The following is a 16,137-nucleotide window of genomic DNA, read 5'->3' on the forward strand; positions in this document are numbered from 1 at the left end:
GTTTGTATGTCTAATTTAATTAGTAAGTCTTAAAACCAATAGAGCGAAAGTTTGAGGGGTTAGGACGGTCAAAGGTTAAAATCAATAGAGCGAAAGTTTGAGATCTTTAACCAGATAGTAGGCATAGGACATTAGTTTTAAGGATGGCGAAAGCGTATTAAAACTGATTGGAACTTATTTATTTTCAAAAATTGTTTTTACACTCGAGCGAGATGGCGAAAGCGTACGTTAGGGTTATTAGCTTGCTCTGAGTCAACAGAGCGAAAGTTTGAGATTAGGAGATTTAAATAGATAACAACCTCGTAAAATAGGCATTTTATTAAGTACATTGTTTCCAAAAAGCTCTTCTAAAATCTAATGGGATGGCGAAAGCGTACATTAGGATTAGGATAGTAGTCTGAATCAACAGAGCGAAAGTTTGAGACGAGGATTTTTAATCAATGGAATTAGTAAAGATTTTTAATTTAATTATGCAAAAGCCAATGGACCTTCGGATTACCTTTAGTTAAACGAAATACATACTGATACCTGTCTTTTATTATTACTCTTTATTTTCTCACAATCACTTTCCCTTAGGAACAATCGAAATTTTAGTACTCCTAACTTTACATAGTAACCTTAGATAACGGTAGATCGATTCATAGTCCCTGTGGATTCGATATCTTTTAAAACTACACGACACGACTGTGCACTTGCAGTTACCAGATTTATAGACACGTAAAGTCGCGACCAAAAACTGATGAAAAATTGAATGTATAATAAATTGACACATTTTTTCACATTGGAGATTTCTTTAAATTCTTTACAATTTCAGCTGTATATTAACTCTAAAAAATTGATCACAAATGATAAATTTATAAATAAAATTATGTATTCATTTAGTTTGAAATTGAACAGACTCAAACTAAAATTAAAATTTTAAAAAAAAAAAAAAAAAAACTAAATCCACTAGATGCTAGTAAAAGAAATTTTAAATCATCTCAATTTCTATCTTTTGAAACAAATCCTATTACCAATACAACAAATTGACTTATGAACACCCTTAGAAAAAAAATCACATTGGGTAATTCCTATAGCTCTAGGCTCTAGCAACTCGCCCCAAATTAGAATTGAGGATTCTTTCATAAACTTAATTGCATTTTAACATTTTCAGGATTATATCACACCCTTTGGAGAACGATGACCATGGACTTACACATATGAAGACAGTTACATTTCATGACCAGAAAAAGCAACCAAAAAGAACATCAAAATTGGATGAATAATAATGTTACAACGGAAAACCCGCAAAAAACTATGATACAATCAATGCAAGGAGGCTGGAGGGATTTCCTGGAGCACTGGAATGAAGTTCCAATCATGGAGAGGAAACTCATTGTTGATATAATTGAGAATGTATGCCCTTGATTCAACTAGGTTATATAAACACTCAATAAGCTGCATTCTGGTTGGTTCAAACAATCTGTTGAGGCTCACACTATATGAACTATTTATTTGTGATTTTTCTCTTTGGTTGCCTATAAACCCCGGAAATTGGCCGATATCATCGATCATGTTTTCAAATTGTCATGCCATGGACTAAATTTGTGTCAGTCGCTCAACTATCATGTCAGAGTTGCCCCACTAACTGAAGCACCCTTCTCGGAATGGTGCAATGATGCTGATAAATGTTGCTGCACATGTGTTTCATTTGCAAGACCAAGAACAACTAAAGTTGATCTGTACATTAATATTGCAATTTTAGTTATTGATGCCGACGAAATTCAGAAGATAACCATTTCTAGAAATGCTTACCTACTAATTGAAGATTTTACAGTTGATTGGTTGGCATAAGAAGCAAGGGGCGCTCTGAGATTAGCATGCCTGTTGAGTGCACTTTCCAGTTGTTGAGGTGGCAACTACAAGGAGTACCAAAAAGGTTACGACTCAGCCCAACGAAACCAACTTGAAAGATAAGGGATGCAGATGCATGCGACATATAGTCATTAATCAGACCATATCACAAAAATAAACAAGATGCTGTGTAAAATTGAGAATACAGTACCTGCAACAATACTTGAAAAGAACGTGGCTGCGTCTGATATATACATTTTAAGAAACCAACCCAAAGTTTTGGCATACGCCACACCTGCACTCAGTATAATGTAAAACATCAGCTGCCGAAAGTCCTAACCGGAATGACTTGAATTCAAGATTAAGTAAGCATACCTGTTTGGTCACAAGTTTTGAGAGTATCTCCATAACAAAATCAACCTAAACACCATTAAAATTAGAGGTGTAAGTTGACATTTTCTCCATACGGACCTGATATTATGAGACAAGACTCCCAAACACTAAAATGTGCAACAAAAACAAGACGTTTTCCCAGTGTAGTACCAAGGGAGTGTTTGGGTAAGCAAAAAATGAAGGACTCAAAAAAACATGGTTGAATCAAATCTCATAAACTACTAAGCTAATGTATTCACAATTCATTCTCATTAATGCCAGTATACCGCTTATCTTCTAAAAGAAATTTACCAGTGCAGGGAAAGCATCAACTGCCTGAATAACTGTTCTCATAAAAAGCAGGGGCAACGGTGTTTGATCAACCTGAAATTTTCCAACAATCAGGCAAAAAAGAATTGCGGTAGATCCACTATTATAAGCCGAACATGTAAATACTGAATCTACTAACCATCTGATTCAATGCCTTGGCCAGAACCTGCTGAGTGAACACTGTACGTTGTTCAAAACAAGCCGAGCAAGCATCTGTTATCTGAGAGAGGGCAAAACAATAATTTAGAAGTCACAGCATAATTTTAAGGCTTTCTATACAACTAAAAATAATGAATATGGTACAGTTAATACAATTGTGACAAGGCAAATGGTAATGGGCATATGAAAAAATACTGCAAAATTTGACTAAACCACAGTTGCATTTTATAGATGGCAGACCATGGTGCAGAAAATCATCATCAGGTCAAAACTGTTAAGGCACAACACAAGAGCAGTGATTGCACTATGTCTATACAGCGCTATGCTAGAGCTTTTCACAAGTAGAAGCCCACCAAAAAAGAGTAAAAAAGTCTATTGGAATTTCTCAGAGAAATAATCCATTTATCACAAAACTCAATTGTGTGAAACCAGCAAAAGAACATGATACGCCATATTTTTAATTTTTGTATCTATAATAAGTTGTTGAGAATTATGGAAAAAACTGAATCCTTTCTAAAAAAGATAACTAATTTACTTTAATCCCCAGATGCAGGAAAGGAGGGAATCGGGACATGATAAACATAAGTACATAAAATGATAGAAGACGTGCCTTCTTAAGTGCAAGACCATCTTTCTCGGGAACAATTCCATGGATTGCAACCAACACTTCTACAGGTGTTAAAGCTGGGCCTGTATGAGCTGAACCCTGCCATAAATAGCTTTGAATACTTAGCACCCATTTAGAGGCTATGCCGCTCCTTCGCGCGCTCAACCGCATTCAAGTATCGCACCACCTGCGATTGAGGCGAACAATTTCGAACTGAAACCTTCACTGGTCCAAGCCGTTCAACAGAATCAATTCTCTGGAAGCCCTGTAGACGACCCCAACCTCCATTTATCCGTGTTCGTGCAATACGCCGACACTATCAAAGCCAACAACGTTAGTTCCGAAGCTATTCGATTACGCCTTTTCCCTTTCTCTTTGAGAGATAGAGCGAGAGCGTGGCTTCAATCCCTGCCTTCCAATTCCATAACTACGTGGGACGAATTGAAGAGAGTATTCTTAGCGAGATACTTTCCGCCTAGCAAAACTGCTATGCTCAGAGGTCAAATCAACGGATTTACCCAGAAAGATAACGAATCGCTCTTCGAAGCTTGGGAACGTTACAAGGACATGCTTAGAATATGCCCTCATCATGGACTCGAACCATGGCTGATCATCCATACTTTCTATGGTGGTCTCTTATATAACACTAAAATGACTATAGATGCCGCTGCTGGCGGAGCATTAATGGACAAACCCCATGATGAAGCATACAAACTCATAGAGAACATGGCACAAAACCATTACCAATGGGGTGGAGAACGAGCCGCTCTAGAGAAAGCCCAAACCAAAGGAGGAATGTACGAAATAAGTGGTATAGACCGCGTTAACGCTAAAGTAGACGCTTTAACTCAAAAGATCGAAAACTTAACCATCACTCCTTCAGCCACCGCTGCCGCTGTAACACCTAACTGCGAGATTTGTGGATTGACTGGACATGTAGTTGCTGAATGCCAACTCTTGACTGGAGTCCCATCCGATCAAGTAAATTACGCTCAAGGAAACCCTTATTCTAACACGTACAACCCTGGATGGAAAAACCATCCGAACTTTTCTTATAAGAACAACAATGCGTTGTACGCGCCTGGACAAGCACCTGCTGTACCACCTGGCTACCAAAAAGCGCCTGTAGCTGCTCAAAACACCCCTAGGAAGTCAAATCTAGAAATCATGATGGAGAACTTCATAGCTTCCCAACAACAAACCAATAAGGACTTCCTGAATCAAAACATCCACAATAGCGAGCAACTAAAACAATTATCGAACAAAGTAGATGCTTTAGCTACGCATAACAAAATGTTAGAAACTCAAATCTCACAAGTAGCTCAACAACAAGCACCTACTGCTGCCCCTGCTGGCACATTTCCTGCTCAACCTCAGCCCAATCCTAAAGGACATGCGAACGCGATAACAATACGAAGTGGAACGAATTACGATGGACCCATAGATCCTAGAACCCAAAACGTACCCATGTCACAACAAGAGCCAAAGGAAACCCAAAAGAAAACAACTGATGAACAAACTGCTAAGACTGATGAGAACAATAACGAAGTGGAACCCGAAAAAGAGAAACCTTATGTTCCACCACCGCCTTATAAGCCACCAATTCCTTACCCTCAGAGATTAGCTAAATCAAAAACCGAAGCGCAATTTAAAAGATTTGTAGAACTTCTGAAGCAATTAAACATAACCATACCGTTCACAGAAGCCATAACTGAGATGCCTTCGTACGCTAAGTTCTTAAAAGAAATCTTATCAAACAAAAAGAAACTCGAGGATAACGAAACTATAACGCTTACCGCTGAATGTAGCGCTATCATCCAAAATAACATGCCTCCAAAACTGAAAGACCCTGGTAGTTTCTCTATACCCTGCGTAATTGGAAAAACCATCATAGAGAAAGCCTTGTGCGACTTGGGAGCTAGTGTTAGTTTGATGCCTCTTTCGATCTGTAAGAAACTCAATCTAGGTGAGCTTAAAGCAACGAGAATGTCTCTCCAACTAGCAGACCGTTCAGTCAAGTACCCTGTAGGTAGGGGTGGCAAAACGGGCCGCCCGCCCCGCCCGCCTCGCCTTATGCCCGTCAAAAAACGAGCGGGGCGGGCATGCCCGCCAAGTAAAATGGGCATCAAAATCATGCCCGCCCCGCCAAGATGGCGGGTTGGCGGGCGGCGGGCTTACCCGCCTATTTTTATTTATATTTTTTTAATAGATTAATATGTTTTTTTTACTTTTTAATTAAACTTTTCACTTATTTTTTAAAACAATTTTTTATAAAAGTAATTTTTTAACAAATTTACTCTAAAAAATATTACATATATTTATAAATAAATGTATAAAATAAACCATCAAGAATTGCAATTACTAGAATTAACTAAAAAAAGAGTGAGTTTCGGAGGAGGAGCGGGTTTTGGCGAGCGGCGGGCTTTGGCGGGGCGGGTATGGCGGTTGGCGGGTTTTGGCGAGCGGCGAGCCTAAAATCCCAACCCAACCCGCCAATTTTTGGCGGGTGCGTGGGCGGCCCGGCGGGCCCCGGCCCGTTTTGCCACCCCTACCTGTAGGAATGTTAGAGAATATCCCTGTTCGTGTAGGTCAATTCTACATCCCAACTGACTTCATCATTATGGATATCCAAGAAGATTCTAACATCCCGATCATATTAGGAAGACCATTTTTAGCAACCGCTGGTGCAATTATAGATGTAAAGCGAGGAAAACTTACTTTCGAAGTAGGAGAAGAGAAAATAGAATTTATCCTTTCCCAATTCCTAAAAGCACCTTCTATAATTGACACATGCTGTTCTGCTGACATAATTGACGAGTGTGTCAAGGAAATAAAATCCGAACCAAATAAGGAAACCGAGATCCTAAGAATTCCTATGCCGCCAATTCTTGAAGATGACAACTGGCGTGAGGAATATCAAGATAACCACCTGAGTGAATGCTTAGCTTTAACTCCCGATCCTATACCTGGTCCTAAGAAACCTGCTATAGAGCTGAAAACACTTCCTACCGATCTTAGATACGAATTTCTAGACGAAGAACTGAACCGACCAGTTATAGTGAACGCCAACTTAGGACGAACCGAGACTGAAAAATTACTTAATGTCCTAAGAAAATACCCTACCGCTTTAGGATATAACATATCAGATCTAAAAGGTATAAGGCCGTCTCTGTGTATGCACCGCATTATGCTCGAAGACGATAGTAAAACCTCTAGGGAACATCAAAGGCGAATAAATCCTATTATGAGCGATGTGGTTAAAAAGGAAATCCAAAAACTGCTAGAAGCTGGAATAATATATCCTATATCCGATAGTAAATGGGTTAGCCCTGTTCACGTCGTACCAAAGAAAGGAGGAGTCACTGTAATCACTAATGCAAAAGGAGAATCTGTAGCACAACGTACCCAAACTGGATGGAGAATGTGCATTGACTATAGGAAGCTAAACAAAGCTACCCGAAAAGACCATTTCCTTTTACCTTTCATAGATCAAATGCTCGAACGCCTAGCTAAACACTCGCATTTTTGTTATCTGGATGGATTCTCCAGATTTTTCCAAATTCCTATCCACCCTGACGACCAAGAGAAGACCACATTTACCTGTCCGTATGGTACATTCGCTTATAGACGAATGCCTTTTGGACTCTGCAATGCACCCGCGACCTTCCAAAGATGCATGATGGCAATATTTGCCGACTTCCTAGATGGAATAATGGAGGTCTTTATGGACGATTTCTCTGTCTGTGGAGGAAGTTTTGAAACATGTTTAGAAAACCTTGAAATGGTGCTTAAACGATGCGTAAGCGTAAACCTAGTCCTTAATTGGGAAAAATGCCATTTCATGGTTCGACAAGGAATTGTACTTGGACACATCGTATCCGATAGAGGAATCGAAGTTGATAAAGCAAAAATCGAAATTATCGAAAACCTTCAACCTCCCAAAACCGTTAGAGAAATAAGAAGTTTTCTGGGACACGCTGGTTTTTACCGACGCTTCATTAAGGATTTCTCTAAAATAACCAAACCCTTAACTGAATTACTTATGAAAGATGCCGAATTTATTTTCACCGATAAATGCACTGAAGCATTTCAAACGCTTAAACGAGCATTAATCTCTGCGCCAATTATGCAACCTCCCGACTGGAATGAACCTTTCGAAATAATGTGTGACGCAAGTGATTATGTTGTAGGAGCCGTTCTAGGACAAAGAAAGGATAAGAAACTACACGTCATATATTATGCGAGTAGAACCCTAGACGAAGCTCAGATGAATTATGCCACGACAGAAAAAGAACTATTAGCTGTCGTATTTGCATTAGACAAATTCCGTTCTTACCTGGTAGGAGCCAAAATAATCATATACACTGACCACGCCGCCATTAGGTACCTCCTAACCAAAAAGGACGCTAAACCAAGACTTTTGAGATGGATCCTGTTACTACAAGAGTTCGACCTGGAAATTAAAGATAAAAAGGGCACTGAAAATGTCGTAGCAGATCACCTCTCTCGATTGGAAAATCTGAAACCCGAACAAGTACCAATTGACGATGATTTCCCTTATGAAAGACTCATCGCCCAATTAGAAGCAAATGAATTCGAACCGTACCGTCCAAACTCTGAAACCGACAAATTAGCTGAAATAGCTTTAGCCCGATCTGACGCACCTTGGTATGCAGATTTCGTAAACTACCTAGCTGCTGGTGTGCTTCCTCCTGATCTAAGTTACCAACAGAAGAAGAAATTCTTCCATGACCTAAAACATTACTATTGGGACGACCCACTCTTGTTTAAAAGAGGCCCCGATGGAATCTTTAGACATTGTGTACCCGAGGAAGAGATAAGAAGCATAATAACACACTGCCATTCTGCACCGTGTGGAGGACACCATAGCACATCTAGAACCTGCGCCAAAATCCTTCAATCTGGACTTTTCTGGCCTAACCTGTGGAAAGACGTTTATTTTGCTGTACTAAGCTGTGATAGATGCCAACGAACTGGAAACATTTCAAGACGCGATGAAATGCCCCAAAAAGGCATTCTAGAAGTAGAAATATTTGACGTCTGGGGAATAGACTTCATGGGACCGTTTTCGTCGTCGTTTGGAAATCAATATATACTCGTAGCCGTCGATTACGTTTCAAAATGGATAGAAGCTATTGCTTCTCCTACAAACGATACACGAGTAGTTATCAAACTTTTCAAAAACGTCATCTTTCCTAGGTTCGGTGTGCCAAGATTGGTAATTAGCGATGGTGGTTCCCATTTCATTTCAAGAATACTTGAGAAACTCCTTCGAAAATATGGAGTGAATCATCGAATAGCCACACCATACCATCCACAAACAAGCGGTCAAGTAGAAGTATCTAACCGCGAAATAAAACAAATATTGGAGAAAACTGTTGCTATATCTAGGAAAGATTGGTCAACCAAGCTAAATGAAGCTTTATGGGCTTATAGAACAGCTTTCAAAACTCCAATAGGAACTACCCCATTCAAACTCGTTTATGGAAAATCATGCCACCTACCGGTAGAGTTAGAACATAAAGCCTATTGGGCCATTAAGAATTTAAACCTAAACTACACTGCCGCTGGTGAGAAACGACTTCTGGACATAAACGAATTAGAAGAACTTAGACAAGACGCTTACGAAAACGCCAAAATCTATAAAGAGCGAACGAAAAAATGGCACGACAAGCGTATATCTAGGAAAAATTTTAACATAGGCGATAAAGTACTTTTATTTAATTCTAGACTAAAATTATTTCCTGGTAAGTTACGATCTAGATGGTCTGGCCCTTTCGAAATAACTAACATATTTCCAAGTGGAGCGATAGAAATCAAAGGAGAAACCGTCAAACCTTTTGTCGTAAATGGGCAACGTCTTAAGTATTACCATCATCTCGAATACGATGAAAACATCGAAGTTTTTAAACTTGACGAACTGCCCGCTCTTTCGAAAAAATAGTTTTCTATTTTAAAATCGTCGAGCTTACGACATTAAACAAAGCGCTTGGTGGGAGACAACCCACATTTATTTATTCTTTTTCTTTTTATTTTATTTTATTTTTAAAATTTTAACCTTTAATTTTCATTTAACTATTCTATTTTTAATTATTCTAGATTTTAATTTTCTTATTATTTTTCATACATCTTATAATAACTATTATAATTATAGCTGCTATCTTAATTCGAGAAAATACTTCCTTTTTATAATTATAATTATTATTATAACTTGTTTTATTTAATTTTATTTTTAAAAAAATGAACACTAGCCTAGTTCTAACTTAATCTTAATATTTTCAACTTCTAGGTTTTTCATTTAACTACTAATTACGATGCAAGAAGTTGATAATATGGAAGTTGTGTTCCGTGGTAGAGGACAAGAAGCAAGATTTAACAAGCTGGCTGGAAGACACATGGATTTGACTTGCTATCCTCACCAACCAACTATGGTGAAACTAGGTAACGAAGAAAGCATCCTACACCTGCTTAACCAAATTGGTTGGACTGGTTCTCACTTGTTCCGCAAGTTTAGCACTTACCGGAAGCTCACTCTGGAATTCTTGAGCTCCCTGACCTATCTTCCAAACTGTGGACAAGGGCTGAAAAAAGGAGTTATTCTCTTTAGACTCTTTGGTATGGAGTTTAATTTCTGCATCCGAGATTTTGCTGAAATGTTAGAACTACCTCATGGACCTGATGCATACGCCCAAGTAGCTGAAGAAAATCTTCCATACTAGGAGTTGGAAAAATACTGGGGCAAGATCACTGGAAACGACAACCCTGAAGAGAATGAATTTCAATCTGAGAACATCCACAATCCTGCTTTCCGCTACTTTCACAAGATCCTTGCTCACTATATTTTTGGAAAGCCTGATAATGTCACTGAAGTTACTAGAGAAGAGTTGTTCATCATGTTTTGTACCTCTCAGAATCGCCCGGTCAATGCCATCGCATTCATGCTAACAAACTTCGAGCGCATCACGCAAGACGAAGTTTCACCCATTAGGATCGGCGGATTTGTCACTATGATTGCTAATGCCATAGGAATGAGAGTGCCTTTGCTTAGATTGACACCTTATGGTACCCATACCTCTATGGACATCAATTTCTGCTTTAATCGAGGTATCATTGGTAACCTTGGACCTGATCGATTTGAATTGCTCATTGATAACAAAGTCTGGTATCAGTTCACCTTACCGAATCCTAGGACGAGTGTGCACAACCCTGCCAACTGGCTTTACTATGGTCAGATTCCTGAGAGAGAGCCATCACCTGAAACTCCTCAAGCTTATGAACATTTTGATGAGGAAATGCCTGCATCTGAGTCTGAACCTGAAACACCTCCTGGTTACTATGAACCTCTTCCTGAAGATGAACCCATTCCTGATTATGAACCTCTTCCTATTGATGAACCTGTATCTGAGTATGAGCCTGAAACTCGTTCTGAAAATTCTGTTGATGATTACACTGTTGATATGACTGATGTCGAGCTCGAGCAACAACAACCCGCTACATCTACCGCATCGGTGAATCAAAGAATGCCAAATCTGAATACGCACGAGCAAGCCATCACTGCGCTACAACAAGATGTACAACATGTGCGCAACGAGCTACACACTTTGCAAATGCAGTTCTTCGATTTTATCGACACCGTAAATGCTCAGTTCGACGAAGTTTTCAAACACATTCAGTCTAATGAGCATAACAATAGACGTGGCTAGATGTTACCGTATTAGACTATTAGATTTTATTTCTAGTTTTAGCAATTTTTATTCACTAGTTTAGATTTTCATTTTTCTGCACTTTTACTTTCTGCTTCTGTTAACACTCAGTACTGGTTTAATATTAAATGCAAAATTCTTTTGATTACTGCTACTGTGTTATGTTACACTGCTATTGACTGCTATATATATACTTGCCTAGTTATCACTTTTGCTGTTAATAGTATTAAAGTTCGACACTGTTATGAACTGATGGACAATATTAATGGTATCTGTCAGCACTGTCTGGTCACTTGCATGCGTGACCCACCTGCCTGCAACAGGAGACGCCCGTCTCCATTTGTGTGGGACCAGCTGACACGAAACAGGGGACAGGAGACGCACGTCTCCATGCTCTGCCCCAGCAGACTGGCTGCCTGAGACGCACGTCTCCCAAGGCCAGCAGTCTGTTTGACCACGCAGACCATTTTCTTTCCCTCTTGAATTTTGAATTTGAATTTCAAAATTCACTTTTCCTCATTCTTCCCCTATTTATTCCATTTAAACTCCATAAACCTCATTCATCCTCCATAATTCACCTCTTAAATTCCATTCATTTCCCATTTCTCTATTCTATTCAAACTTCAAACACCACCATTAATCCATTTTAATTTTCCATTAACCACACCATTTTCAAACCTCACTATAAAACCACACCACCACCACTCTTCTTCTTCACAACTTTCATACCTTTCTCTATTTTTCTACACTACATTTCTATTTTTCATTTCCATACTCACCATGCCTCCACGTTCATTAATCCGTAGTGAGCGTCCCGAGCGACCACCTCCCGACCTTTCAAACATTATCTTCCGAGATGATGACAATGATGCTCAACGAACAAAATATGTCGCCTTCTACGAACGTTCGGTTGTTCCCACAAAATTTGTGAACACCGAGTGTCTAGAAACTTTGGGTCTCATTGATGGTGTTACCCGTTTGCTCACCAAATCTAGCCTCCGCCATCTTTGTATCGAACCCGTACCTACTTATGAGCCGCTCGTCTTAGAATTTTTGAGTTCTTTCAACTACGACACTCCCTCAAATCAACCACTCTCAACCGGTAGCATCCAATTTCGGATGTTCAACCGTGAATATGCTCTAGATCAAGATGTCGTAGCTTCATATTTGCATTTTAATCATGCACCAATTGCTCACCGCTCAATCTTTCAAGAACTCAATGGTCGATCTTGGGAGGAACTTGCTTTTGAATTTTGGTTCAACCTCACTGGAGAAAATCCTACCGGTTGGAGAGCTCTCCATGCTTCTCACATTCAAAACCCCGCTATACGTTATTTTCAACGTGTCTTGGGGCATACTATTTTTGCGAGATCTAACAACCACAAGGTAAACCAAAATGAATTATTTTTCCTTTACTGTGCGCTTAACAATATCCGTTTCAATGCCGCACCGTTTATGTTCCAACACATCCAAGGTTTAGTCAACGCCCCCGCTACAAATCCATTCTTGCTTGGCGGCATTATTACTACCTTGGCGTGTGCTTTAGGTCTTGGTGACGAGCTCCTCTCACTCTCACATCTCATGAAGCCCGCTCAGTCACTCGATCTCACCTACTGCCGTGACTCCCACTTGGTTTCACCCCGCCATGATGGCCGATACACTTTGGTCGTCAACAAAGTTCCTATTCCTTATGTCATCCTTCCTTGCCCTGAAAGAATCAACATCCGTTATGTTCAACGTTGGAGGCTTATTGAAGACAACCCTCAAGATAACCAACAAGAACATCCTAATGAACCTATGGATGCAAATGAAGAAGAACTCAACCAAGGGCAAGCTGATGTCAACCAACCTCCTCCAAACAACCCTCCGCCTATCACTCTTGAAGCCATGTATGCTGCTATTCAACGCCAAGATCAACTTGTTCAAGCTATGCAGACAAACCAAACTGAAACAATTAGGCTCATCCGAGAGATGCAACAGGAGCACTGTGACTATGCTATTAGGAACGAAAGTCAATACGCTGAAATTGCTACATATTTGCATGATCTCGACATTCGTGTGAATGACTCTCCTCCTGATAGACGTCGCCGTGTTCGTACAAGAGGCGCGAGCAGTTCTCGAAACCGCAACAATGAGGAGTAGTTCTTATGCACTGAGGACATTGCATCATCTAAGTCTGGGGGAGTCGTATTATTTCTATTTCCTTTAGTTTTATTTTTCCCTTCAGTTATTTCCCTTCCTTGTAATGTTTTTCTAATTCAATAAAGAATATTTATGGAATTTAAGTCTTATATGTATAATTCCGTAGTTATTTCAATTTCTTCCATTTTCTTGAGCCATAACAAAAAAATTTTGCTCCTAAACGATAAACGCAAACCCCACACGTTCGAGAAATACAAAGCTACTCAAACACTCAACGCATTGAAACTGAATATAGTCAATATCCTTATTGTCCCAACACTCTAAAACCCTCGAGTATGCGTAACCGATTTGAATACCCGTTATACCAAAACCATCGACTTTAAGTTTTGAAATAACCCTTAGTAGTTTATTCTAGCAGTCGGCACCGTCTTAGATACAAACTACGCAGAGAGTCGATGAATATAAGTGTATGATCCTCATAATAATAATTATGTGCTTAACCATAAGAAGAAATGTGCCTACTAAGTAAGGTGATCCTCACAAGATCATTTAACCTAACGGTCGCAAATCTCAAATACAAAGAATTTAAAAACTCACTGTCGATTGGTTCAGAAGTCATCTGGTACTGAACTTGGTAGGAAGGACTATTGTCCGATTCCCCACAATCTACGAGTGATTGCTAAGGAGTATACCACTTATTGTGCCAGAACTCCATGACAAGGATCATAGTCACTAACCGACTACTCTGCTATGTGCGTGTCAAGATAATGGGCTTAATGTGATTGCGCGCGAATGAAAAGGGTGAAACATGATGACGAGTCAAAAAGGTCGAGCTATAATGGCATGATTCGGATTGGTATGCATACTGGGAGTTGTTTAGTGTTGTTACTATAAGTTTATTGCTAGAATCATTATCATTATTTTCAAATAAGAACACTATGTAGCTGAGTATGACTGAACGACGTGGTGGAAGTGTGTTTCATTTATCTTTATCTTATTATTTTGCTTGAGGACAAGCAAAGGTTCAAGTCTGGGGGAATTTGATAACACGATTTTATATCGTATATTTAGCTTAAAATCCATAGATATTTATAGCATTTTCCATTTATTACGTTAATTTATTATGATATTACGCGAGTTTTTGCTTTGTTTCAGGTTTTACACTCTTATTATGCCGAATTGTGAAAAAGAGAAGAAATGGAGCCAAAACGACCCTTATCTATGCCTAAAAGACGTAAATTGGGTGCTGAAGTAAAAAGGGAGTGCAATTAAGGGCCAAGTGTGCTGAAAGAGACCCAAAGACCCAATGAAGCAATCCAGCCCACGAAGGAAAGCAGCCCAAGCCACACAAGTAAGCAGAGACGCACGTCTCTGCCACCTCAGCAAAAGGGAGACGCACGTCTCCACCTCCCTAAAGACTCTCCACTTGAGACGCACGTCTCAAGTCTTCCTGAAGAAACGGAGACGCACGTCTCCACGTCCCAGTCTGCAGAATCTCCTCTTTTCACGCAAAGCAACTGCGAAGCTTCCCCTATAAATAGAGCCAGCCACTTCACTTCAATCGGTCTGATTTCCTGCCAACGAAGTGCTGCCGAAATTGTACCGCGAACTGCTTTTCTTTATTCTGCTTTCATTCAACCGTTTATTTTCTCACAACGATTTCTACACTGGAAACTGTTGTGAACTTTTCGTAGATCTAGCCTTACGTTAGATTTATCGCTTTTATTTCCTTGTTTTTATTTTCTGCCATTTAAATTCCGAAGAACGATCCAGCCAACCTGTGGTGGAAGTTCAGTACTTGAAGATCCAGTTACCATTTATTTAATTTAGGTTTTTATTTACCGCCTTATTTATATTTGTTTGCATGATATATTATATGCCATTTAATATGCTTATTATTATTAACCGAACCGATTTATGCATGTTTAATCGTATTAATATGTCTGGCTAAATTACTAAAGGTGTCGGTATGTAAAGTAAGTTAACCGTAGGGATCCGAAATAAATTGGCTTAATTATGTTTTATTAATTATCACTTATTTTTGGTTTGTATGTCTAATTTAATTAGTAAGTCTTAAAACCAATAGAGCGAAAGTTTGAGGGGTTAGGACGGTCAAAGGTTAAAATCAATAGAGCGAAAGTTTGAGATCTTTAACCAGATAGTAGGCATAGGACATTAGTTTTAAGGATGGCGAAAGCGTATTAAAACTGATTGGAACTTATTTATTTTCAAAAATTGTTTTTACACTCGAGCGAGATGGCGAAAGCGTACGTTAGGGTTATTAGCTTGCCCTGAGTCAACAGAGCGAAAGTTTGAGATTAGGAGATTTAAATAGATAACAACCTCGTAAAATAGGCATTTTATTAAGTACATTGTTTCCAAAAAGCTCTTCTAAAATCTAATGGGATGGCGAAAGCGTACATTAGGATTAGGATAGTAGTCTGAATCAACAGAGCGAAAGTTTGAGACGAGGATTTTTAATCAATGGAATTAGTAAAGATTTTTAATTTAATTATGCAAAAGCCAATGGACCTTCGGATTACCTTTAGTTAAACGAAATACATACTGATACCTGTCTTTTATTATTACTCTTTATTTTCTCACAATCACTTTCCCTTAGGAACAATCGAAATTTTAGTACTCCTAGCTTTACATAGTAACCTTAGATAATGGTAGATCGATTCATAGTCCCTGTGGATTCGATATCTTTTAAAACTACACGACACGACTGTGCACTTGCAGTTACCAGATTTATAGACACGTAAAGTCGCGACCAAAAACTGATGAAAAATTGAATGTATAATAAATTGACACATTTTTTCACATTGGAGATTTCTTTAAATTCTTTACAATTTCAGTTGTATATTAACTCTAAAAAATTGATCACAAATGATAAATTTATAAATAAAATTATGTATTCATTTAGTTTGAAATTGAACAGACTCAAACTAAAATTAAAATTTAAAAAAA

At 38.9% G+C, this 16,137-nt stretch overlaps 1 protein-coding gene and 1 non-coding gene across 2 annotated transcripts; both read right to left on the bottom strand.

Annotated features, from left to right (window-relative positions):
• Positions 1 to 1,103: 1,103 nt before the first annotated feature.
• LOC131657459 (uncharacterized) lies at positions 1,104 to 12,030 on the bottom strand. The gene is made up of 8 exons (XM_058926856.1): positions 12,000 to 12,030; positions 3,305 to 3,441; positions 2,675 to 2,755; positions 2,518 to 2,589; positions 2,209 to 2,253; positions 2,045 to 2,128; positions 1,795 to 1,898; positions 1,104 to 1,719 (listed from the first exon to the last, which is right to left on the bottom strand). The coding sequence occupies exons 1-8, from the start codon at positions 12,028 to 12,030 to the stop codon at positions 1,605 to 1,607; spliced, it is 669 nt and encodes a 222-aa protein (XP_058782839.1). The 3' UTR covers positions 1,104 to 1,604.
• Positions 3,791 to 3,897, bottom strand: LOC131593684 (small nucleolar RNA R71). Its single transcript, XR_009281069.1, has one exon. It is a non-coding gene; the product is annotated as a small nucleolar RNA R71 (small nucleolar RNA).
• Positions 12,031 to 16,137: the final 4,107 nt, after the last annotated feature.

This window comes from Vicia villosa, linkage group LG3 (assembly GCF_029867415.1).
Source record: "Vicia villosa cultivar HV-30 ecotype Madison, WI linkage group LG3, Vvil1.0, whole genome shotgun sequence".
NCBI classification, from domain to species: Eukaryota; Viridiplantae; Streptophyta; class Magnoliopsida; order Fabales; family Fabaceae; genus Vicia; species Vicia villosa.

Coding starts and splice junctions, on each gene's coding strand:
- LOC131657459 (XM_058926856.1), bottom strand. CDS start 12,030: ATGGCGGAGGCTAGATTTGGTGAGCAAACGG. Junction 2,129..2,208: donor CAAAACTTGTGACCAAACAG/GTATGCTTACTT, acceptor TACTGAGTGCAG/GTGTGGCGTATGCCAAAACT. Junction 1,720..1,794: donor GTAAAATCTTCAATTAGTAG/GTAAGCATTTCT, acceptor ATTAATGTACAG/ATCAACTTTAGTTGTTCTTG.